This window comes from Notolepis coatsorum (assembly GCF_963971535.1).
Source record: "Notolepis coatsorum genome assembly, chromosome: 8".
Lineage (NCBI taxonomy): Eukaryota > Metazoa > Chordata > Actinopteri > Aulopiformes > Paralepididae > Notolepis > Notolepis coatsorum.
This window is the reverse complement of record NC_140172.1, coordinates 131,467,372-131,493,531: the sequence shown is the minus strand read 5'-3', so window position 1 is coordinate 131,493,531 and position 26,160 is coordinate 131,467,372. Positions and strand designations below refer to the sequence as shown.

The 26,160-nt window shown below is 45.3% G+C and overlaps 1 protein-coding gene across 1 annotated transcript; it reads left to right on the top strand.

Annotated features, from left to right (window-relative positions):
- Positions 1 to 17,868: 17,868 nt before the first annotated feature.
- On the top strand, positions 17,869 to 24,206 carry LOC311233572 (uncharacterized protein; the record flags this gene model as incomplete). The annotated part of the gene is made up of 2 exons (XM_084320538.1): positions 17,869 to 18,783; positions 22,729 to 24,206. 2 exons carry the CDS (start codon positions 17,869 to 17,871, stop codon positions 24,088 to 24,090), a joined length of 2,277 nt encoding a protein of 758 aa, XP_084176664.1. The 3' UTR covers positions 24,091 to 24,206.
- Positions 24,207 to 26,160: the final 1,954 nt, after the last annotated feature.

Below are 26,160 nucleotides of genomic sequence, written 5' to 3'. Positions count from 1 at the left end.
GTGAACTCGAGACTAGACTGATGAGTCAATATGATAATTAATGACACAGACCACATGATGATATAATCCCCAATTGCTAGGAAACAATGCTAAACACTGGAAAAGGCCATTTATAATGCATGGGACCTTTAATGGTCAGCCCCCCTCCTACATCTCAGACCTCCTATCCCCCTATTCCAACACCAGGTCCCTCAGGTCAGCCGATCAGAGGCTCCTGACAGTCCGGAGGTCTAACCTTAAGCTCAGAGGGGGCCGTGCCTTTGCTGTCGCAGCCCCTGAACTGTGGAACAGCATCCCCACCACCATTAGGCTTGCCCCCTCGATAGATGCCTTCAAATCTAGGCTCAAAACCCACTTCTACCTACTAGCCTTTCCCGTTCACTGACTCATACCCTGTTTTCCTGTGTGCTTGCCTGTGTGCCCTCCCGTAAAACGGAGTTGTGATTGTTGTCTATGTATCTATGTATCTACCCTCTGTACAGCACTTTGGTTGACACGTGTCATGTTAAATGTGCTATATAAATAAATCTGATTGATTGATTGATTCCTTTCTGAGACCAACAGAAGGTCTGACAGCGGGACCATCTCCAGACCAACAGAAGGTCTGACAGCGGGACCATCTCCAGACCAACAGAAGGTCTGACAGCGGGACCATCTCCAGACCAACAGCAGGTCTGACAGCGGGACCATCGCCAGACCAACAGAAGGTCTGACAGCGGGACCATCTCCAGACCAACAGAAGGTCTGACAGCGGGACCATCTCCAGACCAACAGAAGGTCTGACAGCATATTTTCATTTTCTAGTTGATAGACAAGGATGAAAACAGATATATCTGACATTTTCGAACATGTACATTTTGTTATGTTTTGCTTTTTTTTTATTAAATTTTTTTTAAATTTAATTTCTTGAGATCAATGATTTGTTTTGATTTAATATTGTTTGTATTTATTTACATGTTCGAAATAAAGATTTCAAATCAAATAAAAAAAGTTTCAAGTTTGTTTATTATCAAACAAAATACAGAATACTTTATGATGAAATGCTTGTTTCTGTATGAGCCCCTGAGAGTGTGCTACATACAGTAAAAAGAAAGTAAGTAAAAAAAGTCATTAAGAAGTAAGTAAAATGTAAGTAAAGTCAGTATACATATATACAATATACAATACAGAGTCAAATGAGTAACATGAGTAACAGTGAGGTGTAATTCAGAGGTACAAAACTTAGAGTAGGGTGCAAATGAGGTATGAATGTAGTGCACATCTATTAATAATAGATACATATAAAGTGTGTTAAAGTGTCTAAAGTGAGTAAAGTGAGTGGTAAGGTGAGTGTTTGTTTAAAGTGAGTGTGTACATGTGGATGTGTGTGCAGTGTGTGTAGATGATGGGTTGTATTATAGTCCTTGTCATTGAGCATCCTGATGGCCTGGGGATAGAAGCTCCTTCTGAGTCTCTCTGTACTGGCCATGAGACTCCGGTAGCGCTTGCATGACCGCAGCAGTTCAAAAAGGCAGTTGTTTGGGTGACTAGAGTCTTTGATTAATCTCTTAGCCTTGGCCCTGCAACGCTTGTTATAAACGTCCTGGAGAGTGGGAAGCCCACCTCCAATTGTGCGCTCGGCTGAACGGGTCACTCTCTGTAGTCGGTCTTGTGCGGTGCTATTCCCAAACCAGGAGGTGATGTTACCAGTCAGGATGCTCTCTATTGTGCATGAGTAGAAGTTCTTGAGGATCTTCTGACTCACTTTGAACTTTCTTAGGCGCCTAAGGAGGTAGAGGCGTTGTCGTGCCTTCTTGACTACACTGTCAATGTGTGTGGTCCATGTCAAGTCCTCGGGTATGTGGACTCCGAGGTACTTAAAACTGTTCACTCTCTCGAACGATGCCCCGTCGATGCTGAGGGGGCTGTAGTCCCTGACCCCTGACCTCCTAAAGTCCACAATCATCTCTCGTGCTAGAGGAGAGGGAGCAACCTATAGAGCTGCTGGTCGCAGCTAGATAAAGAAAATCAGGTTTGTGGGATTTAAGTCTTATTCAGAATAAGCTCTACATAAGGTCACGGTCAAGGTCAACTTTATTTATATAGCACATTTAAAATCAACCGAAGTTGTACCAAAGTGCTGTACAATACAAAAACAGAAATACTAAAAGAAATACAAAATAATACAGTATACACACAAAGTCATAAAAACTACAATACAATTTAAAAAACAATCACGACACGACGAGGAATGTGTGGCTTACCAAGCCTCAGAATGCCAATAAAAACAGGTGAGTCTTCAGCTGTGTTTTAAAACTCTGTAGGGTCTGGGCATACCTCATTTGCAGTGGAAGACTGTTCCCTAATTTAGGGGCAGCCACCGCAAAAGCTCGATCGCCTTTAGTCTTTAGCCTAGACCTCGGGACATCTAAGAGTAGTTTATTTGCTGACCTCAGTGCTCTAGCTGCGGTACAAAGATGGAGGAGTTCAGCTAGATACTGAGGCGCCAGACCATTTAAGGCCTTGAACACAAACATAGCAATTTTGAAATAAATTCTGAAACGAACAGGGAGCCAGTGCAGAAAAGCCAGTACTGGTCTGATGTGCTCACGCCTCTTTGTGCCGGTCAAGAGGCGTGCAGCAGCGTTCAGCGCAGGGAGAGCTGGTAAAGACCCACATACAGGGCATTACAATAGTCCAGCCTAGACGATATAAAAGCACGAATCTCTACGTCTCAATCCTGGATATCCTCGTATACATGAACGAGCAGAACGTTCCCACGTAAAACAGAAGTTGGGCTGACCACACACAACCCCACAGTGAATACATCACAACTTAACTGACCTGTCTGTATCTCTGCAGCAGCTCTACATCACTCACCTGTCTGTATCCCAGCAGCTCTACATCACTCACCTGTCTGTATCCCTGCAGCTCTACATCACTCACCTGTCTGTATCCCTGCAGCTCTACATCACTCACCTGTCTGTATCCCTGCAGCTCTACATCACTCACCTGTCTGTATCCCAGCAGCTCTACATCACTGACCTGTCTGTATCTCTGCAGCAGCTCTACATCACTCACCTGTCTGTATCCCAGCAGCTCTACATCACTCACCTGTCTGTATCCCTGCAGCTCTACATCACTCACCTGTCTGTATCCCTGCAGCTCTACATCACTCACCTGTCTGTATCCCAGCAGCTCTACATCACTCACCTGTCTGTATCCCTGCAGCTCTACATCACTCACCTGTCTGTATCCCTGCAGCTCTACATCACTCACCTGTCTGTATCCCTGCAGCTCTACATCACTCCCTGCAGCTCTACATCACTCACCTGTCTGTATCCCTGCAGCTCTACATCACTCACCTGTCTGTATCCCTGCAGCTCTACATCACTCACCTGTCTGTATCCCTGCAGCTCTACATCACTCACCTGTCTGTATCCCAGCAGCTCTACATCACTCACCTGTCTGTATCCCTGCAGCTCTACATCACTCACCTGTCTGTATCCCTGCAGCTCTACATCACTGACCTGTCTGTATCCCAGCAGCTCTACATCACTGACCTGTCTGTATCCCAGCAGCTCTACATCACTGACCTGTCTGTATCCCTGCAGCTCTACATCACTCACCTGTCTGTATCCCTGCAGCTCTACATCACTCACCTGTCTGTATCCCTGCAGCTCTACATCACTGACCTGTCTGTATCCCAGCAGCTCTACATCACTGACCTGTCTGTATCCCAGCAGCTCTACATCACTGACCTGTCTGTATCCCAGCAGCTCTACATCACTGACCTGTCTGTATCCCAGCAGCTCTACATCACTGACCTGTCTGTATCCCTGCAGCTCTACATCACTCACCTGTCTGTCTCTCTGTCGCAGCTCTACATCACTGACCTGTCTGTATCCCAGCAGCTCTACATCACTGACCTGTCTGTATCCCTGCAGCTCTACATCACTGACCTGTCTGTATCCCAGCAGCTCTACATCACTCACCTGTCTGTATCCCAGCAGCTCTACATCACTGACCTGTCTGTCTCTCTGCAGCAGCTCTACATCACTCACCTGTCTGTATCCCAGCAGCTCTACATCACTGACCTGTCTGTCTCTCTGCAGCAGCTCTACATCACTGACCTGTCTGTCTCTCTGCAGCTCTACATCACTCACCTGTCTGTATCGCAGCAGCTCTACATCACTGACCTGTCTGTCTCTCTGCAGCTCTACATTCCACCGCAGGCCGCCTTCCGTTGAGTCCCTGCCGTCCTCTAAGACTTCTGACACTGAGCTCCACACGTCCCGCGGCCCCGGCCGCTCAGCGGTTACGTCAGCTGCTCCCGTCTTCTGGTTGGTCCTCACGGGACAGTGCGTCGCTGCTCCTGTCTTCTGGTTGGTCCTCGCGGGACAGTGCGTCGCTGCTCCCGTCTTCTGGCTGGTCCTCACGGGACAGTGCGTCGTCCCTCTACTCCCCTCGGCTGCTCCTGTCTTCTGGTTGGTCCTCACCGGACAGCATGTCGGACTCTACCCTCCTCCCAGCCAGTCCCTCCCAGTCGCAAGCAAATATCAATTCTATTCCTATAATGACAAAGGAATGACGTTAATTCCCGCCCCCACATAATCTTCTTATCCGTGTTTGGTGAAATCTTTCCGTAACCTACAAACCAGAGGCAGGGAGGGGGAGAGGGAGGGCTAGGCGGGAGAGGGGGGATGGGGGGGGGGGGGGTGAGGGGAGGATAATACAACCAGTGGTTTCATCACGGCTCAGACAGAAGATAAATAAAACAGGCTGTAGCCTCACCTCATCAATGTGTGCACGACAGGATTTTCACAGAACATTTGTGACATGAAAGTCCCTGTTACTGCAGAAGGTGAACAGTCATGTTACTGTAGAAGGTGAACAGTCATGTTACTGCATAAGGTGAACAGTCATGTTACTGCATAAGGTGAACAGTCATGTTACTGCATAAGGTGAACAGTCATGTTACTGCATAAGGTGAACAGTCATGTTACTGCATAAGGTGAACAGTCATGTTACTGCATAAGGTGAACAGTTAGCCCCCCTTTTTGGGACTGTAAATCACGCCAACATTGTTGGACGAGCTAATCACTCCGATTTTTCTCCCATCCCACTGTTAGTCGTTATGCCAATTCCCAACCCCCTTCCTGGTTGTTGCGCACCCCCCTACTGTTGGTCCGAGACCGAGAGGCCGGAGACTGTCACATGCTTTCCTCCGACGCATGTGCAGCCAGCCGGCAGCCAGGCTGGCAGCGTGTTGCTTATTGACAGCGGAAGAGTGCAAAAATGCTTCCGCATTCGTCACCGCACGCCAGTACGGTAATGCGCCTTTCCTTTCGCCCCACTCAGACAAATGCATGTACATTGCAACACAAACGCAGCATTTCCGCGTACATTGCAACGAATCACTTGGAGTTTGAAAGTGATATCAGAAGAAACAATGCAGCTGTCAACTGTACTTTACTATGGAATATACATGTATATTATCGCAACGCGTCGTCACAGACTAAACAGTGTTGTGAACACAACACATTGTAACGTTAACGCAGCTGTCAACTTGATTGATTGAATTGAATTGATTGATTGATTGAAAACTTTATTAACAGATTGCAGAATGGGTACAGTACAGTACAGCTCAATACATACAATTGTTAAGGGGATGCAGACCAGAGAAAGACTTTCGTCTTGTTTACATCAGGGTCCCCCATTTTCAATTCATCGTAACATATATGACATACACAACATACAGATATACAGATATAATAATCTGGTATATTACCAGGTATTACCAGGTATAACTACTGGTAATATTTGTTAGATGTAATGGCAATTTGTTCCAGTTTGACATAGCTCTATATTCGTTTTGGGTAGTGGAAGCGTGAATCTTTCCATAGCTGCATGTCTGGTATTATAAACATGTTGATCTTTTGTATGTATCATCTGTGTTTATAAACATATATGCACTCTCATGGTACAGATATTTCTACCAAAGAGGATGATGCTACAAGCCAGTCTGTCTTCCACCCTCAACCATGACAGCCTGGCTGGCATGCATCCCTGCTTCCACACTGTCCCTCATTGAACAGTGAAGGGCCAGGCGGGCAGCTCTGTTCTGAGTCAGTTGGATCTTGTTAAGCTCTTGTTTTGAGGCACTAGACCTGACTGATGGACAGGAGTCAAGGCGGGATAAGACTAGGGATTGTATTACTTGTACCATTGTAATTTCTGTTAAGGAATGGGCACACCTTCTAATGACTGAAATGCCTCTGCTAATTTTGGCAACCAGCTTATCAATGTGAGTGGACCATGAAAGTGTTTTGTCAAGTGTGACACCCAATAATTTGGCCTCAGTAACCTGCTCAATCACCACTCCTTGTAAAGATATGATTTGTTTCTGGTCAGAAACCCAATCTGTTACCAGCATCAATTCACTTTGGAGGACTTTGCTAAGCTCCTCAGTCTTGTCTGCTGATGCACTGTACATGGTAGTATCATCAGCAGACCCATAGATGCATTTTTTAAGACACGTGGCAGATAATTTGTGAATATGCTGTATAGGAGAGGTCCTAAACGCCCCCCACCCCTGTGGAATTCCGCATTGTAGTGATCTAAAGCTTGACATTTAATAAAACACAATGTTGTCTATTAAATAAATAACTTTTCATCCAATTGATAGATGTTTTAAATCCATAAGCAGATAATTTGATAAGTAGCAACTCATGATCGATTAGATCAAAGGCTGCACTGCATCGGCGTATTTAGACCACTATCACTGGGGCACGTGCCCCAGTGTTGATCAGCTGTGCCCCAGTGATCCAGTTGATCAGGACTGCTGTTAATACTTCGCTTTGAAATATTATAGTGAAATATTTTGCACTGTCGCATTTATCTTGTTGAAATCCTCCAACAGGCTCTTTTTTGTAAGTTGACTGGTTTGCACACCCCTATGACAGCTAATACATGGTACATCCCAGCAGTCAGCTGGCCTCGCGCAGTTCACAGGTAAAATCACACAGTACTGCGGTCGCATTCTGTCATGATGGCAACCCCGCCAGCTAAGAAAGTTAAAGCAAAAGAAATGCGGGCATTCCAGCCCTCGTGGACAGACTACTACGGGTTTGTGTGTCAGAAGGGCCGTGCTGTGTGTACTTATGTTGAAGGCTTGCCGAACAAAGAGACAATCAAATCAAGGATAAAAGATATCCCCATGTCAGCTCAAAGTGTCGAGCGACGCATCAACGAAATGTCCGAAAATATCAAAGAACAGCAAACAGCTGGATTAAAAGATGCTCCGGTGTGCAGCTTAAAGGGACCAAGTAAGCAAACAGTGCCAGGGATCTCAGGTAGGCTGCGGCAGCTGTTTATTTTCCTACACATGGCGTGTTAACTTGAACGTCTTTCTCTCTCTCCCTCTCTCTCTCTCCTCTCCTCTCCCTCTCTCTCTCTCTCTCTCTCTCTCTCTCCTCTCCTCTCCTCTCCTCTCCTCTCCTCTCCTCTCCTCTCCTCTCCTCTCCTCTCCTCTCCTCTCCTCTCTCTCTCTCTCTCTCTCTCCTCTCCTCTCTCTCTCTCTCTCTCTCTCTCTCTCTCTCTCTCTCTCTCTCTCTCTCTCTCTCTCTTCCTCTCCTCTCCTCTCCTCTCCTCTCCTCTCCTCTCCTCTCCTCTCCTCTCCTCTCCTCTCCTCTCCTCTCCTCTCCTCTCTCTCTCTCCTCTCCTCTCTCTCTCTGGCCTTGGTCCGGTGGAGGGATTGGAGGAGGGTGTGCCATCATGTTAACGCAGCCTCAGTTAAACCTTGCGAGGACCGAGTTCTGGTCATGTGACACTACACTTATTTAATTGAGACCCTTTATTATTTCAATTTAGCTGGAAATACATTGATATATCATTCAGTAACATTTTCAGAGCCTTATAACAAAAACATTATTACGGTCACCATTGTGACCAGTGGTATTCTTTTTACTCAAAATGTGAGTATTACCAAGTCACCTTGTGTTCTTAAAACAATGACAATAAACATAGTTTTATTAGGTTGAAATAATGTGGTTGTGTACTTATTTTTTCTGTTAACTTATTATGGATTGAAAACTGAAAACCAAACAAAATGTGCTATAGCCTACCGTCTCTGCGTCGAATATGAAATAAAGGCATCTAAATGATAAATATTTTCTTAAAAAAAACAAGCTCAATCAAAAGATTCTACATGATTCCAAAATAGTGACTTTAGGAAGAACAAAGGCAGAGGCTCTGGTCCTTGCTCCAAAGGCAGTGGGTGATGTTCTCAAGGCCTTAACATCAGACAAACCCCTCCCATTCTCCATACAGATGGATGCATCTAACCTAACCCTAACCCTAAAACCAAAATAAAGTAAAAAATAAAATAGTTACAAAATCTGCCCATTTTCGCCCCAAAACCGGGCAAAATCGGCAAAAAAAAGAATTGGCGTGCACGCTCCACGCGCCCGCTTCACATACCTTGGTGCCCCCTGTGCCCCAGTATAGTGCTTGGTCTAGATACGTCTCTGCTGCACTGAAGTCCAATAGTACAGTCCCTACCATAAACCTTCTGTCAATCTGTTGTAACCAGTCGTCTGTTAGTTGTGTTAACCTCTTAAGCCCGGAGCCCTATTTTCTGAAAATCTGCCTAAAATACATACCTAAGTAAATGGAATATTGCTCCACTTCTACAAGGTACATGTTCTTGGTATCTAGGGACATATATGGACCTCAGTGAATGTATTCCCAGTGTCTAGAAATATCTATTATAAAATATACTAGGCTTGCTTAAATTGTGATGAAACAAAGGAGAATATGAATTATGATTTTCTTTCCATCTTTGACAGTGAATAACACCATGCTAAAAATGACCAGACATCGTTCAGTACCTTCTTGAGATTACATGTACAAAAAAATCTAAGGAAATTAATTAAGGGAAGATGATTAAACAGAAGGTTTTGTAGATACAGTACTGAATTCTCCCATCCGGACCAATGCAATTTGTAATATTATTATAGAATATAGAATAGCAGGCCTATAAATGACTTTATTATAGCCAATTCGCACATTTATAGATTGGACCACATCTTATCTTTCAAATGGCCGAGTTCAATTTGGATTTAGTATCACCAGGCGTGCATGTGGAACAGATAATGAAATCTACTGAATGTACAGTAGGTTTTTTATTCTTGCCAGAGCTCCGCAATTTTGAAACTCAAATCAAATCAAATCAAATAAAATGTATTTATAAGGCCCGACAACACACGTTAATGTCCCCATGGGCCGTACAGGTCTTCTTTAAACAAGTCAAGAAGAAAACATAACAATAAGTCAAGAACAGAACAAGAACACCATAAGGTCCAAACATTTTTAGATGAATGCAAAATTTTTTTTAAATAAAAAATTAAAGAATACAAGCACTCCCAGACATACCCCACGCGAAGGTAAGGAAAAACTCACTAAAACCTAACAATAGGGAAAAAAGCTCCACAGGCAGTGTGGAGGAGAGAAACCTTAGAAGGGCCATTCAAGGGGGGATCTCCCTTCTTAGATGTTGGTGATAGTAGTGTTGCAGACGGACAGTTGGTAAGCATGCACTCAAGTGTGTAGTGAAACACAGATGAGTGCATGCAATAGCAACTGAACATTTTGAAAGATTAAAGATAGAGCTGATAGCGGATCTATTTGAGGCACAGGGGCGGCTCAAACAACTGATTTCAAATTGGATGGTTGCTAAATGCTCAAAATAGGGGAGACAAACTAACTGCGCTCCAATATATGCAAATAAGGTTCAGTTTTGTGGTATATAATCCAGAGTAATAAGACAAAAATTATAATAATAATGAGGAAGTCATTTGCTTGCAAAACGCTAGAAGCCTTTGGGAAGTGTAGTTCTGAAAAATTCCAACACTCATTGAAAGCTCTGGATGTCCTCTTTTCAAAATGACTCAACACATTTGACTCAACACATTTAAAAAAAACTAAATGGACACGGACCGCACGGGCGGGAGAGGTTAAGGCTGTACATGTTGAATAACCCTCTTTATATGCATGTTGGAATTCAGTCTATTAGATCAAAGGCTGCACTGAAGTCCAATACAGTGCACCCTCTAAACACCCTGTAAACACACTGTAAACACCCTGTAAACACCCTGTAAACACACTGCAAACAAACACACTCCAAACACACTCCAAACACACTCTAAACACACTCTAAACACACTCCAAACACACTCCAAACACACTCAAACACACTCTAAACACACCCTAAACACCCTGTAAACACTCTAAACACACTCTAAACAACCTGTAAACACACTCTAAAGTCTAAACACCAAACAGAAGAACCCTGCAGCCCAACCAGGAGGCCCAAGAAACAACCCTCTGCTGACATAATGGGTGTTGAGAATGTACTACCTCCACCCCTCCACCAGATGGAGCCAATTAGATAAGATTAGATTAGATTCATATTGTCATCATGCAGCACAAGTACAGTACAATGAAAATAAGTTTGGCATCCAACCAGAGTGCAAATGTAACAGTAAAGTGCAATAATAATAATAATAATAATAATAATAATAATAATAATAATAATAATAATAATAATAATAATAATAATACAATGTACAGGTGATTAAACTGGGTATAAAATATATAAATGTGTACTATTGAGTAATAGTGTCAATCAGATGTATGTACAGAGTTGTACAAGTAGTATTAACACAGTGATACAGGTATAAAGACCAGTGATGCCACAGATTACTTGTAAAAATAATCTGATTACTGATTACTCCTTTAAATAGTAATCTAGTTACTTTACTGATTACTTATTATCAAAGTAACTTAGTTACTTTGAAAAGTAACTAGGTTACGAAGTCATCGTCTTTTTTGCTTCTGCGAAGCAACATCACCCGTCTCATTAGGTAAGTGATAATGTCTCTCTCTCTCTCTCTCTCTCTCTCTCTCTCTCTCTCTCTCTCTCTCTACCAAATCCATTCTGAGACAACGGACTCAGTGCGTACTCCGCAAGTCGCGCATAACATGAATCTCTCACTCTCACTCTCTCACTCTCTCTCAAGTAGCCAAAGTACACTATAATAAAGCATTACATCACGCGCAGGAGTGGGTTGTGAGAATTAGACCATAAGGCATGGTCTAATTCTCACAACCCACGACTTTTATACAACGGCATGCAAATTTCTCGATTTTGATTGGCTGAAACAGTCAACTTACACGTGGGTATTTGTACTAAATCCATACTCTTGGTCCCAGGACCCACCCACAACCGCATTACTATCACTCCGCCATGCAAGTTTTTAGAAGTGAAGCAAGATGGCGGACAAGCCGGACAGTAAACATTACGAAAGGATATGGATCAATAGGGTCATAAAGACTAAATGAAAAACGATTCTGTCACGGCGAATGTGTTGGTCTATTGCCCTGCTCTAAAGACAAACTCTAACCTTAACCAACTTCGAAAGAGAGCGACTTCGAAAGAGTGCCTAAACTTAACCAGTTGGAAACAAGGCGGACAGTAATAAAATTAGCAATCAATCAATCAATCAATCAATTCAATAATCCACGCTCACTTAAAACAGCGCACCTCCCAGCTGCTTCTATAGAAAGTAGGTTTAAAAAAAAAAAAAAAAAAAACTCTTATAGGGAAAAGAACCCCCCCCCCCCCCGCTATATAGGGCAAAGAAAACTTTTTTGTTGTTGTTTTACCTACTTTCTATAGAAGCATCTAAGAATGAAGTTCTATAGAAAGTAGGTTAAAAAAGAAGAGAAAAGTTGGATGTGTTAGTTTGTTGGATGTCTAGTTGAAAGACAGTTGGATGTCTTAGTTTGTTGGATGCCTAGTTGAAAGACAGTTGGATGTCTTAGTTTGTTGGATGTCTTAGTTGAGAGACAGTTGGATGTCTTAGTTTGTTGGATGTCTTACTGAGAACAGTTGGATGCACTTCCGAGCTGCTTCCACATGGAGGCAACTTCTCTTTTTTTTTGGGAACTACTTTTTCTGGCGGATGGTTTTTTCAATAAATCTTCAATTAATGTGTGTTTATTGTATAGCAATAAGGTTGGATGAATGCGGCAGTTGTATAAAAGCCATTACACCACGTGCAGTCGTGGGTTGTGAGAATTAGACCATGCCAACGACCACCCCTAGGCATGGTCTAATTCTCACAACCCACTCCTGCGCGTGATGTAATGCTTAATTCAACTAGACATCCAACAAACTAAGACATCCAACTGTCTCTCAACTAAGACATCCAACAAACTAAGACATCCAACTGTCTTTCAACTAGACATCCAACTTTTCTTGTTTTGAACCTACTTTCTATAGAACTTCATTCTTAGATGCTTCTATAGAAAGTAGGTCAAACAAATTAAAAAAAGTTTTCTTTGCCCTATAAGAGTTTTTATTTAAAAACATTTTTTAAACCTACTTTCTATAGAAGCAGCTGGGATGTGCGCTGTTTTAACTGAGCGTGGGTTATTGAATTGATTGATTGCTAATTTTATTACTATCCGCCTTGTTTCCAACTGGTTAAGTTTAGGCACTCTTTCAAAGTCGCTCTCTTTCGAAGTTGGTTAAGGTTAGAGTTTGGAATCAGGGCTGGTGGTCTATCGCCCTGCTCTAACGACAAACTCTAACCTTAACCAACTTCGAAAGAGAGCGACTTCGAAAGAGTGCCTAAACTTAACCAGTTGGAAACAAGGCGGACAGTAATAAAATTAGCGATTGATTGATTGCTAATTTTATTACTGTCCGCCTTGTTTCCAACTGGTTAAGTTTAGGCACTCTTTCGAAGTCGCTCTCTTTCGAAGTTGGTTAAGGTTAGAGTTTGGAATCAGGGCTGGTGGTTTATCGCCCTGCTCTAAAGACAAACTCTAACCTTAACCAACTTCGAAAGAGAGCGACTTCAAAAGAGTGCCTAAACTTAACCAGTTGGAAACAAGGCGGACAGTAATACAATTTGCAATTAATCAATCAATTCGCGCGATTTTTATTTTGTTCCACAATGACTCATGACCCATCAATTACATCATCCAACATTGTTTAAAAAAAAACTTTGACCAGTCAGCTGGTTCTTTTTAGCGTTTATCGCTTTTTCTGGTCAAGCATGACCGACAGAAACAGGTTGAATGGGATATAGATCGGGGGAAAGACACTCTGAGAAAATACGGCGAGTCCGGGAGTCGAACTCGTGTACCACAGATCCGTGACGCGCACGGTTGTCCCCGACGCCGAAATAGCGCAGAGATACGCGGTGAGCTACTGGAGCTCCCCCATCCAACATTGTTTAAGAAACTAACACATTCGCCGTGACAGAATCGTTTTTCATTTAGTCTTTATGACCCTATCACCATATCCTTTCGTAATATTTACTGTCCGGCGTGTCCGCCATCTTGCTTTCACTTCTAAAAACTTGCATGGTGGAGTGATAGTAATGCGGTTGTGGGCGGGTCCTGGGACCAAGAGCGTGGGGTTAGTACAAATACCCACGTGTAACTTGACTGTTTCAGCCAATCAGAATAGAGAAATTTGCATGCATACAAACTGGATAGTTGATTTTACTTCATGCTGAAGCCATTCTAAAATCAGCTATAAACGTAAACGTGTGTGGCTGTGTGCGTTCGTGCGCGAGCGTCCCATCTCCGGTCTAGCTGACTGTACCCCTGGCTCTCCTATCATCAGCATTATGAGATAGTAACTAAATAGTAATGCACAGCCACTTGGAAAAGTAACTGTAATCAGATTACTGGCTTGTAAAAAGTAACAAGTTCGATTACTATTTACTGAAAAAAGTAATCAGATTAGAGTAACTGGCATCACTGATAAAGACACTGGTAATAAATCATACTAGCCAGCAGCATAACTAGCAAGAGTAAGTAAGGGATATGTACATATCTGTTAATTTTGTCAGCTATTTTAATGTTAGTTTTAGTCTTAGTCATGTGTCAAATGCTCCTTTTTTGTTTTCATCATATTTAGTCACCTTCATTTATTTTTCGTTTAGTCAGTTTTAGTCAACTACAGGTCTGAGAATTTTAGTCTTAGTCAGTTTTAGTCTAGATTTTGTCTTTTTTGTTTTAGTCTAGATTTAGTTTCAGAAAACGGATGACATTTGTCTATTTTTTGTTAATGAAAAAAAGGCATTTTATTCTCTTGTAATGCAATTAAATGTATTCTTTAAGTATAGTCTAGCCAAACCCAAAATATTATTTTATCAGCTGATTCACAATAAGTTCAGTAGAAGGCTAGAAGCCCAGTAACGAAACATTCCTTGAAATGGTCAATAGATTCAGAAATAGTTAGACATGGAACATATTCTGATTTAATTGGCTTATTTAATTTTTTTAACCAACAAAGCAACAATAGGATACTGTAAATACACAGTACACACTGATTGCAATCTGCTTGCATAAAAACATTATATAAAAAAATAAATATAAAATCACATTCTGAGGTCGGTGTCACAAGGAAGAGGTCTAGGTCTGGTTAGGGGTTAGAGTTAGATGTGGTCTAGGTCTGGTTAGAGTTAGAGGTGGTCTAGGTCTGGTTAGGGGTTAGAGTTAGAGGTGTTTTGGTTAGAGTTAGAGGTGGTCTAGGTCTGGTTAGAGATATGGGTGGTCTAGGTCTGGTTAGAGTTAGAGGTGGTCTGGTTATGGCCCCTAACCAGACCTAGACCACCTCTAACTCTAACCCCTAACCAGACCTAGACCACCTCTAACCCCTAAGTTAGGGTTAGAGGTGGTCTAGGTCTGGTTAGAGATAGAGGTGGTCTAGGTCCGGATAGGGGTTAAGAGTTGGTCTAGCCCTTTACATCCATCTATCTAAATAATAATAATAATGAATGCTACAATAACAACCAAAATTTAAATGTTAAGTGTGTGTCTGTCTGTGAAACTGAACTGAAAACGTAATGAACATATTTTGACCAGTCAATGGATAAAAGCAATCTGAACCTTACTCCTCCCAAATGTCTTGTTCAATTCACACTAACTTCCGAACATCCTGAACAAGGGCTTGTAGTCAGATCTTTGAAAATATCAAATAATTAAGCACATAGTGCATCAAAATGTTTCACTGTATATAGTATTGTACAGTTACTGAAAATGATCCTTAACTAATTCTCCTTACTTCAATTATCATGCAAAAAAGGGCCACATATTAAATCACATATGGGTTGTAGTATGACTTCTGTCAGATAAAAAAAAAACTCAAACACTGTCTTTGATATCTGGAAAAGAAAATGTCAGCATTACCAGTAACTGGTAAGTAACTGGTAAGTAACCATTACAGATCTATATGAATTGAAAATGGGGGACCCTGATGGAAACAAGACAAACGTCTTTCTCAGGTCTGCATCCCCTTAACAATTGTATGTATTGAGCCGTACTGTATTGTACCCATTCTGCAATCTGTTAAATAAAGTTTTCATTCATTCATTCATTCACAGCATTCACATGACTATTTAAACTTGTTCATCTTGAGAAAAGCACTTCTTTCCAATATGTCTCTTGCTCTGTTGCGGCGGCCCCTTGAGAGGTAACCAGTTACACTGAAGGGTTACACCAGTTACTCTAGGGTTAGGGTTAGGGTTAGTGTTACACCAGTTACTCTAGGGTTAGGGTTAGTGTTAGTGTTACACCAGTTACTCTAGGGTTAGGGTTAGTGTTAGTGTTACACCAGTTACTCTAGGGTTAGGGTTAGTGTTAGTGTTACACCAGTTACTCTAGGGTTAGGGTTAGTGTTAGTGTTACACCAGTTACTCTAGGGTTAGGGTTAGGGTTAGTGTTACACCAGTTACTCTAGGGTTAGGGTTAGTGTTAGTGTTACACCAGTTACTCTAGGGTTAGGGTTAGTGTTAGTGTTACACCAGTTACTCTAGGGTTAGGGTTAGTGTTAGTGTTACACCAGTTACTCTAGGGTTAGGGTTAGGGTTAGTGTTACACCAGTTACTCTAGGGTTAGGGTTAGTGTTAGTGTTACACCAGTTACTCTAGGGTTAGGGTTAGTGTTACACCAGTTACTCTAGGGTTAGGGTTAGTGTTAGTGTTACACCAGTTACTCTAGGGTTAGGGTTAGTGTTAGTGTTACACCAGTTACTCTAGGGTTAGGGTTAGTGTTAGTGTTACACCAGTTACTCTAGGGTTAGGGTTAGTGTTAGTGTTACACCAGTTACTCTAGGGTTAGGGTTAGGGTTAGTGTTACACCAGTTACTCTAGGGTTAGGGTTAGTGTTAGTGTTACACCAGTTACTCTAGGCTAGGGTTAGGGTTAGTGTTAGTGTTACACCAGTTACGTCTAGGGTTAGGGTTAGTGTTAGTGTTACACCAGTTACTCTAGGGTTAGGGTTAGTGTTACACCAGTTACGTCTAGGGTTAGGGTTAGTGTTAGTGTTACACCAGTTACTCTAGGGTTAGGGTTAGGGTTAGGGTTAGTGTTACACCAGTTACTCTAGGGTTAGTGTTAGTGTTAGTGTTACACCAGTTACTCTAGGCCGCTTTGCCGAGGTCGTCTCTGCTGAAGCCTCTCTATCACATTTTCCAGTTCCTCGTCATCATCTGTCCCCTGCTCCACTCGCACTTCCACTCTTCGTGGCATGCTGTGAGCGATGTAGTCTTCTGCCTTCCTTCGTCCTCATTCTCAATAAGGGTCTCAGCTGATACACCGGAGTCAACAAAACATGCTGCAGCAAGAGGAGAGAACTTGCCGGCTGGTGACGTCAAGGAAAACGCTGAAACGCATGTGCATGTTGAAAAGCATCTTCTGTGCCAGTGAAGCTGCATCTCTGTAGGTTCTAGCATGAGCTAGATTGAATTTAGACAGATGATTTCTGAAATCCAACGTGGTAGTAAGTCCTACTGGCCAGCGGTATAACTAGTAAGAGATAGGTAAGGGATATGTACAGATATAGATATAGTATTAATATGTAGTGATACAGGTATAAAAACACTATGGTAGTAAGTCATACTGGCCAGCAGTGTAACTAGTAAGAGTAGGTAAGAGATATGTACAGATATAGATATAGTATTAATATATACAGTGATACAGGTATAAGGACGCTATGGTAGTAAGTCATACTGGCCAGCGGTATAACTAGTAAGAGTAGGTAAGGGATATGTACAGATATAGATATAGTATTAATATATACAGTGATACAGGTATAAGGACACTATGGCAGTAAGTCATACTGGCCAGCGGTATAACTAGTAAGAGTAGGTATGGAATATATACAGATATATATACAGGTATGAAAACATAAATATATGCAGGTATATTCAGATATATATATATATATATATATATATATATATATATATATATATATATATATAAATATATATGCTGTATACCGTCTCATTGTACATGTCTGTCATACAGAGTGATGAAATAAGAGGGGTTTACATGAAGCTGGTATCAGCCTGTTATTGGGTCTAATGTAGTAGAGGAAACAGAGTGAGAGAAAAAGAAAGAGAAGAGTGAAAGAGAGCCTGGTCTCGGATGGGGGGGGGGCGTGATGACAGCCGCTGGGGAAGGGGGGGGGGGGGGGGGGGGGCGTGATGACGAAAGCTGCTTAGGACCCCAGTTGCTATGGAGACCAGCAAGGGCAGCCAGAGAGAAAAGGAGGCGGAGGGGAGGAGCGTGTGTGTGAGAAATAGAGGAGAAAGAGCTGGATGGGAGAGATAGATGGAGGGAGAGATAGACGGAGGGAGAGATAGACGGAAGGAAGACGCAACAGAAGCGAAGCCCGCAGAGACGAAGAGAGGACGGGGAGAGCAGAAACGCTCATTCAGCTGATCTGGGAACAATATTTACAGCCATCGATAGAGGATACGGAGAGAGGGAGGGGTGAGAGGGGGGCGATACCAAGGAGAAAATGGATGTACAGTTGGAGAGCGGTGAAGCCCTGCCTGGTGACTCGCAGCATGCAGGGAAGATCAGGAAAGGATTCAAGCTGTTCGGGAAACGCAAGCCGGGCAGCATCTTCTCCATGCGCAGCAAGAGCGACGGGAACAACAAGGCACCGGCCGGCACCGGCGGCAAAGCCATGGACGGATTAATGGAGAGCGCGGCGCCAGATTCGGAGAAGGAGCCCGGGATGAGTCGGGCCGAAGAGGAGCAGCCGGAGGAGGAGCGGACGGCCTCCATCTCCTCCACAGCCTCGGTCAAGTCGCTCGGCTTCCTGACGATGCTGCGGGGTGGGAAGAGGGAAGGGGCGAGGGGCGAGGGTCAGCGCCGAGCCCAGACGGTGTCCCAGCCGGCCCCTCGTCAGCGCCGGGGCATCAAGGGGCTCTTCGGCAGTGTTAAGTTCCGTCCAAGAGATAAGGAGGACGAGAAGGAGGAGGCCCCGCCCAGTCCGCTGCTCATGTCTTCCCGCACGAACAGCGTAGAGATCATAAAGGAGGACCTCACCCTCACCCCCCGAGCGAAGACCCGTTCTCTGGACAGCCCTGAGCCGTCTGAGCCCACCCAGGAGGTCAGCACACAGGACAGCTCAGCCACGACCAGCTGTGAGCCATCCGATCGCACCCAGGAGGTCAGCACACAGGACAGCTCAGCCACGACCCCATCAGAGACAACCTCTCCCCAGAAGACCACAGGGGATGTGAGGGGGGCTAACAAGCGTGCACTTATGGAACCCGGTGAGACCAGTTTGAGCAGCCTGCTCGCAGACATCTCCTCTCTCCTGACCTTTGACTCCATCTCAGGAGGTGGAGACATCTTGGCTGATGTGGAGGCAGAGTGGGGCAAAGCCAGCAACACCGTCAGTGGATTAGGGACTGAGACGAGGGTAGATGTACCCAGAGAGAAGCCCTTATTCACAACAGCTCCCACATCCAAACCCCTTCTACCGTCAACATCGACATCTTCTTCTGCTACGACCACTAAGGCCAAACCCTCTCCATTAGTCCCCATCACAACATCTGTCCAATCCTTTACTCCCATAGCAAAGCCAACTGTGACCTCTTCTCTTGTCACCAAACCAGGCTCTGTGTCCGCTGTTACAACCAAATCTTCCACTTCGACTCCCCCTTCAGTCAAATCCGACTCCAGTCGTAACCTGGCCACTGAACCCACGGCCACCATTACAGTCAAACCAACCACTGCCCCGACAGCAACAACCAAACCAACAACCAAACCCTCAGCTACCCCTATACCTTCATATGTCTGTTCAGCTACCCCTATACCTTCAGCTCTCTTCTCAACTACCCCTATACCTTCAGCTCTCTTCTCAACTACCCCTATACCTTCAGCTCTCTTCTCAACTACCCCTATACCTTCAGCTGTCTGTTCAACTACCCCTATACCTTCAGCTGTCTGTTCAGCTACCCCGATGACTTTCAGTAGCTTTTCAACAATCCCGGTGACTCTCAGTAGCTTTTCAACAATCCCTGTGACTTTCAGTAGCTTTTCAACGACCCAGGCGACTTTCAATAGCTTTTCGACGACCCAGGCGACTTTCAGTAGCTTTTCAACCCCACTAAAAACTTTCCCCCTGAAATCAGCTTCCCCTTTGATAACAGCATCCACCCCCAGCTGTGTCTCTGCTACTACCCCAACTCCTGTGGTGCCCCCTGCTGCTGTCACCAAGCCTCCTTCTTTTAGTCCCTCACTTTACTCTACTGCTGTCACCAAGCCTCCTTCTTTTAGTCCCTCACTTTACTCTACTGCGGCCAAATCCAGCCCAGAAGCTACTCCAGCTGTTGCTACAGTAAGTACACTAACATTTCCTGCCTCAGCTAAACCAACCCCATTAACCTGTATCTCTCCTCCTGCCTCAGCTAAACCAACCCCAGTAACGTGTATCTCTCCTCCTGTCTCAGCTAAACCAACCCCAGTAACCTGTATCTCTCCTCCTGTCTCAGCTAAACCAACCCCAGTAACCTGTATCTCTCCTCCTGCCTCAGCTAAACCAACCCCAGTAACCTGTATCTCTCCTCCTGTCTCAGCTAAACCAAGCCCAGTAACCTGTATCTATCCTCCTGCCTCTGCTAAACCAACCCCAGTAACCTGTATATATCCTCCTGCCTCAGCTAAACCAACCCCAGTAACCTGTATCTATCCTCCTGCCTCAGCTAAACCAACCCCAGTAACCTGTATCTCAGCTAAACCAACCCCAGTAACCTGTATCTCAGCTAAACCAACCCCAGTAACCTGTATCTCAGCTAAACCAACCCTAGTAACCTGTATCTCAGCTAAACCAACCCCTGTAACCTGTATCTCAGCTAAACCAACCCCAGTAACCTGTATCTCAGCTAAACCAACCCCAGTAACCTGTATCTCAGCTAAACCAACCCCAGTAACCGATATCTCTCCTCCTGCCCCCGTTCCCTCTCCTCTTGCCCCCGTTCCCTCTCCGCGTCACCCGGCTACGAAGTTGGATCCTATGAATGCCTTCCAAACCTCCTCTTCTCACGAACCTTCCCGAAATTCAAGTGCAACTAAACCCCTTGATTCCTTAACTTCAGTCGCGCCCCCCAGGACTGTTGAGGTCCCACCACTCACTCCTGACCCAGTTCCCTCCGTTAAGATGCCACCAACCCCGGTGTCTGCATCTGTGTCCCTTTCTAACACAACCACACCTCCATCTGGCCCCATGGCCTCAGCCAGGGATCCTGTCTGCACTGAGCCTGACTCTAAATCTACCCCAACACCCACATTTTCATCCAAGTCCATCCTTACCCCTGAACCGGTCCCAACTCCTACATGCATATCTTCAATTAAGCCCACACCTACCTCTGAACCTCTCATGTCTTCAGTTAAGCTAACTCCTGAGCCTGTCCCAAACCCTATGTCTTCAATTAAGCTAACTCCTGAGCCTGTCCAAATTCTTACATGTATATCTTCAAGTAAGCCCACTCCTACCTCTGAACCTCTCATGTCTTCAGTTAAGCCCACTCCTGAGCCTGTCCCTACTCCCATGGCCTCAATTAAGCCCACTCCTACTTCTGAGCCTGTCCCAACTCCCATGGCCTCAATTAAGCCCACTCCTACTTCTGAGCCTGTCCCAACTCCCATATCTTTGATTAAGCCCACTCCTACCACTGAGCCTGTCCCAATTCCCATGTCTTCGATTAAGCCCACTCCTGAGCCTGTCCCAACTCCCATGTCTTCAATTGAGCCCACTCCCACCACTGAGCCTGTCCCAACTCCCATATCTTCAATTAAGCCCACTCCCACCGCTGAGCCTGTCCCAACTCCCATATCTTCAATTAAGCCCACTCCCACCGCTGAGCCTGTCCCAACTCCCATATCTTCAATTAAGCCCACTCCTACCACTGAGCCTGTCCCAACTCCCATGTCTTCGATTAAGCCCACTCCTGAGCCTGTCCCAACTCCCATGTCTTCGATTAAGCCCACTCCTACCACTGAGCCTGTCCCAACTCCCATGTCTTCGATTAAGCCCACTCCTGAGCCTGTCCCAACTCCCATGTCTTCGATTAAGCCCACTCCTACCACTGAGCCTGTCCCAACTCCCATATCTTCGATTAAGCCCACTCCCACTCCTCAGCTTGTCCCAACTCCCTTGTCTTCGATTAAGCCCACTCCCACTCCTGAGCTTGTCCCAACTCCCATGTCTTCGATTAAGCCCACTCCTACCACTGAGCCTGTCCCAACTCCCATGTCCTCAATTAAGCCCACTCCCACCGCTGAGCCTGTCCCAACTTCCATATCTTCATTTAAGCCCACTCCCACCTCTGAGCCTGTCCCAACTCCCATGTCCTCGATTAAGCCCACTCCTACCACTGAGCCTGTCCCAACTCCCATATCTTCGATTAAGCCCACTCCTACCTCTGAGCCTGTCCCAACTCCCATGTCCTCAATTAAGCCCACTCCTACCACTGAGCCTGTCCCAACTCCCATGTCTTCAATTAAGCCCACTTCTACCACTGAGCTTGTCCCAACTCCCATGTCTTCAATTAAGCCCACTCCTACCACTGAGCCTGTCCCAACTACCATATCTTCGATTAAGCCCACTCCCACTCCTGAGCTTGTCCCAACTCCCATATCTTCGATTAAGCCCACTCCTACCACTGAGCCTGTCCCAACTCCCATGTCCTCAATTAAGCCCACTCCTACCACTGAGCCTGTCCCAACTCCCATATATTCGATTAAGCCCACTCCTACCACTGAGCCTGTTCCAACTCCCATATCTTCGATTGAGCCCACTCCTACTCCTGAGCCTGTCCCAACTACTTTATGTTCATTTAAGCCCACTCCCACCTCTGAGCCTGTCCCAACTCCCATATCTTTAATTAAGCCCACTCCTACTACTGAGCCTGTCCAAACTCCCATATCTTCAATTAAGCCCACTCCTACTACTGAGCCTGTCCCAACTGCTTTATGTTCATTTAAGCCCACTCTTACGTCTGAGCCTGTCCCAACTCCCATATCTTCAATTAAGCCCACTCCTACTACTGAGCCTGTCCAAACTCCCATATCTTCAATTAAGCCCACTCCTACTACTGAGCCTGTCCCAACTGCTTTATGTTCATTTAAGCCCACTCTTACGTCTGAGCCTGTCCCAACTGCTTTATGTTCAATTAAGCCCACTTCTGGCCCTGCGACTATCCCAGTGCCTCCCACCACGACCCCTCCTCCTTCTTTAGATAAGCCCGCTGCCCCTACCATACTCCCAACTTTGATCCCAGTTTCTATATTGCAACCCACCACCTCCCCCTCTCTTGCCCCCACTCGTGCCCTCTTGTTGGCTAAACCTCTGAGCTCTGCCCAGGTGAAGGATAGTGATGTCCAGGCCTCGGTGGAGATCGGCGACCAGGCGGCGGCAGAGATCGGCAAGCAGGCGGCGGTGGAGTTCGGCAAGCAGGCGGCGGTGGAGATTGGCAACCAGGCGTCGCTGGAGATCGGCAAGCAGGCGTCGGTGGAGGTCGGCAAGCAGGCGGCGGTGGACTTCGGCAAGCAGGCGTCGGTGGAGTTCGGCAAGCAGGCGGCGGTGGACTTCGGCAAGCAGGCGTCGATGGAGTTCGGCAAGCAGGCGGCGGCAGAGATCGGCAAGCAGGCGGCGGTGGAGTTCGGCAAGCAGGCGGTGGCAGAGATCGGCAACCAGGCGTCGCTGGAGATCGGCAAGCAGGCGTCGGTGGAGGTCGGCAAGCAGGCGGCGGTGGAGTTCGGCAAGCAGGCGTCGGTGGAGTTCGGCAAGCAGGCGGCGGTGGAGTTCGGCAAGCAGGCGTCGGTGGAGTTCGGCAAGCAGGCGTCGGTGGAGATCGGCAAGCAGGCGTCGATGGAGTTCGGCAAGCAGGCGTCGGTGGAGATCGGCAAGCAGGCGGCGGTGGAGTTCGGCAAGCAGGCGGCGGTGGAGTTCGGCAAGCAGGCGGCGGTGGAGTTTGGCAAGCAAGAGGCGGTGGAATTCGGCAAGCAGGCAGCGGTGGAATTCGGCAAGCAAGCGGCGGTGGAATTCGGCAAGCAGGCGTCGGTGGAGAGGAGTGACCAGGTGGAGAGGAGTGACCAGGTGGAGAGGAGTGACCAGGTGGAGAGGAGTGACCAGGTGGAGAGGAGTGACCAGGTGGAGAGGAGCTGTCAGGCATCAGTGGAGAGGAGCAGGATATCGGCGAGTCCGAACGGCATGGATACCCCGGGAACAAGGAGCACACCGCGCCACACAGAAGAGCTGCAGAACGAGTCCCCCCTTGCAGAGAAGAGGACAGAGGAGAAGAGGACACCTGTGGTGAAACCCTCTGGACTCAGTAAGATCCCTGTGGTGGGAGGGGGCCGAGCAGGGAGGCTGCCTGTCTGGAACAACCAGCCCGCGGCGGAGGAAGGGAGCCCGGGGCCCAGCACCCCCGTGGAGGAGGACACTCCGCACCTCAGCCTCCAAGACGGCGGAGGCAAATCCAGTGATCTCCCTGCTGATGCTGAGGCCTCCACCGCGAGACACGGCCAGGAGGAGAGTCAGCAGCCACACCAGCAGCCGAAGGGGATCAGCAGTTCACCGCGTGACTCAAAGATCCCTGTGAAGCAGCCTCACTCCTCATCTCAGATCCCCACTCGCACCAAGATACCCGTCTCCAAGGTCCCCGTCCGCAGGATCGCCACCAGGCCCCAGGTCACGGCCACCGTCACCCAGATGAGAAAATGAAAGACGGACTGAGTCGTATCCAATAGTAGATATTATGGCTTCAACCAACGCTATTTGTTTCCAATATAGCCACATAACGTCCCTATGCCGATTTATCCTTCTTCACTGCATTTATACGGGCAGTAGAACTGATCTTCTGAGACTTTCACACCAGAGTCTTGTTATCTCTGTCTTTGATTGGATTCATAACCGCAGCTTGAGCGGAGAGGACGGGAGGAGACGGCGCTCCACCTGTCTCCACATGTCTCCACCTGTCTCCACACGTCTCCACGCATCTCCACGCATCTCCACATGTCTCCACCTGTCTCCACCTGTCTCCACCTGTCTCCACACATCTCCACAGACCTCCACTTGTCTCCACGCATCTCCACGCATCTCCACATGTCTCCACATGGCTCCGCATGAAAACACAAGAAGAAAACCTTGGGGGGAATTGGAGAGAACATGTCATAAACAACACAGGAGAGTGCCTTTTCAGGGTGCTTTTCATACAGACTTATGGTTTGAAATCAGACTTTTTCTACAACACTTTTAATCTTTGTTACTTTTTGTAGAATCTCCAAACCCCCTTTTTTTCTTTGTTCTTTTCTTTCCAGCAAACTCTTTGATAAGTACAAGTCCCCCCCCCCCCCCCCCCCCATCAACACCTCTGGAAATATATTCCACTCCTATCTCTGGACCTATGTAGCAGAAATGTGCCAATATGAGCCCAAGGCTCTTCCCCTCCTCCTGTTAATTTTCTCCGTCCGATTCTTTTTTGCACCCACGTTTGTCCCCCGGCTCATATGGAACTCTGGGCGAAGGACGGTATAGATGGGAGGAGGGGCCGGTGATGTCATGGACAGTAGGGAGTCTGGAGACTAGAGTTGAGAGGACACTGTGTGTATAGTCTCATCTATGTCCTGTTTCCTATGTAATCAATAAAGATATAAGTACGTTTCAGTGTCGGATCATACCTGCTGTCGTTAACAGTGATGTGGCGTAAATATTTATTTGTACAACGTATGGATGGATGTACAACCGATGTTAGATATAACAGCTTTAGGGGCGGGGGGGGGGGGGGGGATGCACGACGATGCACGACATGAGGAATTAGATACACAGACTGCAAACACAGACAGATCCGCTGACCTCATTATTTGGTGAGGAGAGGATTCTGTAATACTGAACTATTATACTATATATATTTAGGATTCTGTAATACTGAGCTATTAACTATATATTTTAGGATTCTGTAATACTGAACTATATATACTATATATTTTAGGATTCTGTAATACTGAACTATTATATACTCTATATTTGAGGATTCTGTAATAGTGAACTATTATATACTCTATATTTTAGGATTCTGTAATACTGAACTCTATATACCATATATTTTAGGATTCTGTAATACTGAACTATATATTTATGGATTCTGTAATACTGAACTCTATATTTTAGGATTCTGTAATACTGAACTCTATATTTAGGATTCTATAATACTGAACTCTATATCCTATATATTTTAGGATTCTGTAATACTGAACTCTATATACTCTATATTTTAGGATTCTGTAATACTGAACTATATATACTCTATATTTTAGTATTAAGGGTGTAATGATTTCGGCAAAGGTTCAATCCCCAATCAAGTTATTTATTTGATTACATTCATTTTGATTTATTTTAAACATGCAATAGAAATACAAATATGATGATCATGATTTATATAGCTATTTTATTCAAAGCAACAACAACTGAATTTATACAATTAAAATGTTATCCCTTAATTCCAAGATTTGCAGAATCATGCTGATTATTAATTGAGATCTATTATAGATTATAGATTGATTGCAATTGCACTCCCACGTTCATATTGTTACATCGGGATGCGTAGATGCTCTTTTAAACCCCATCTGGGATGTACAGGTGCAGGAGGGGATTGTGCACATGTAGTATAACATGAGCATCGTGTAGTATTACAGTATAACATGAGCATCGTGTAGTATTACAGTATAACATGAGCATCGTGTAGTATTACAGTATACCATGAGCATCATGTAGTATTACAGTATAACATGAGCA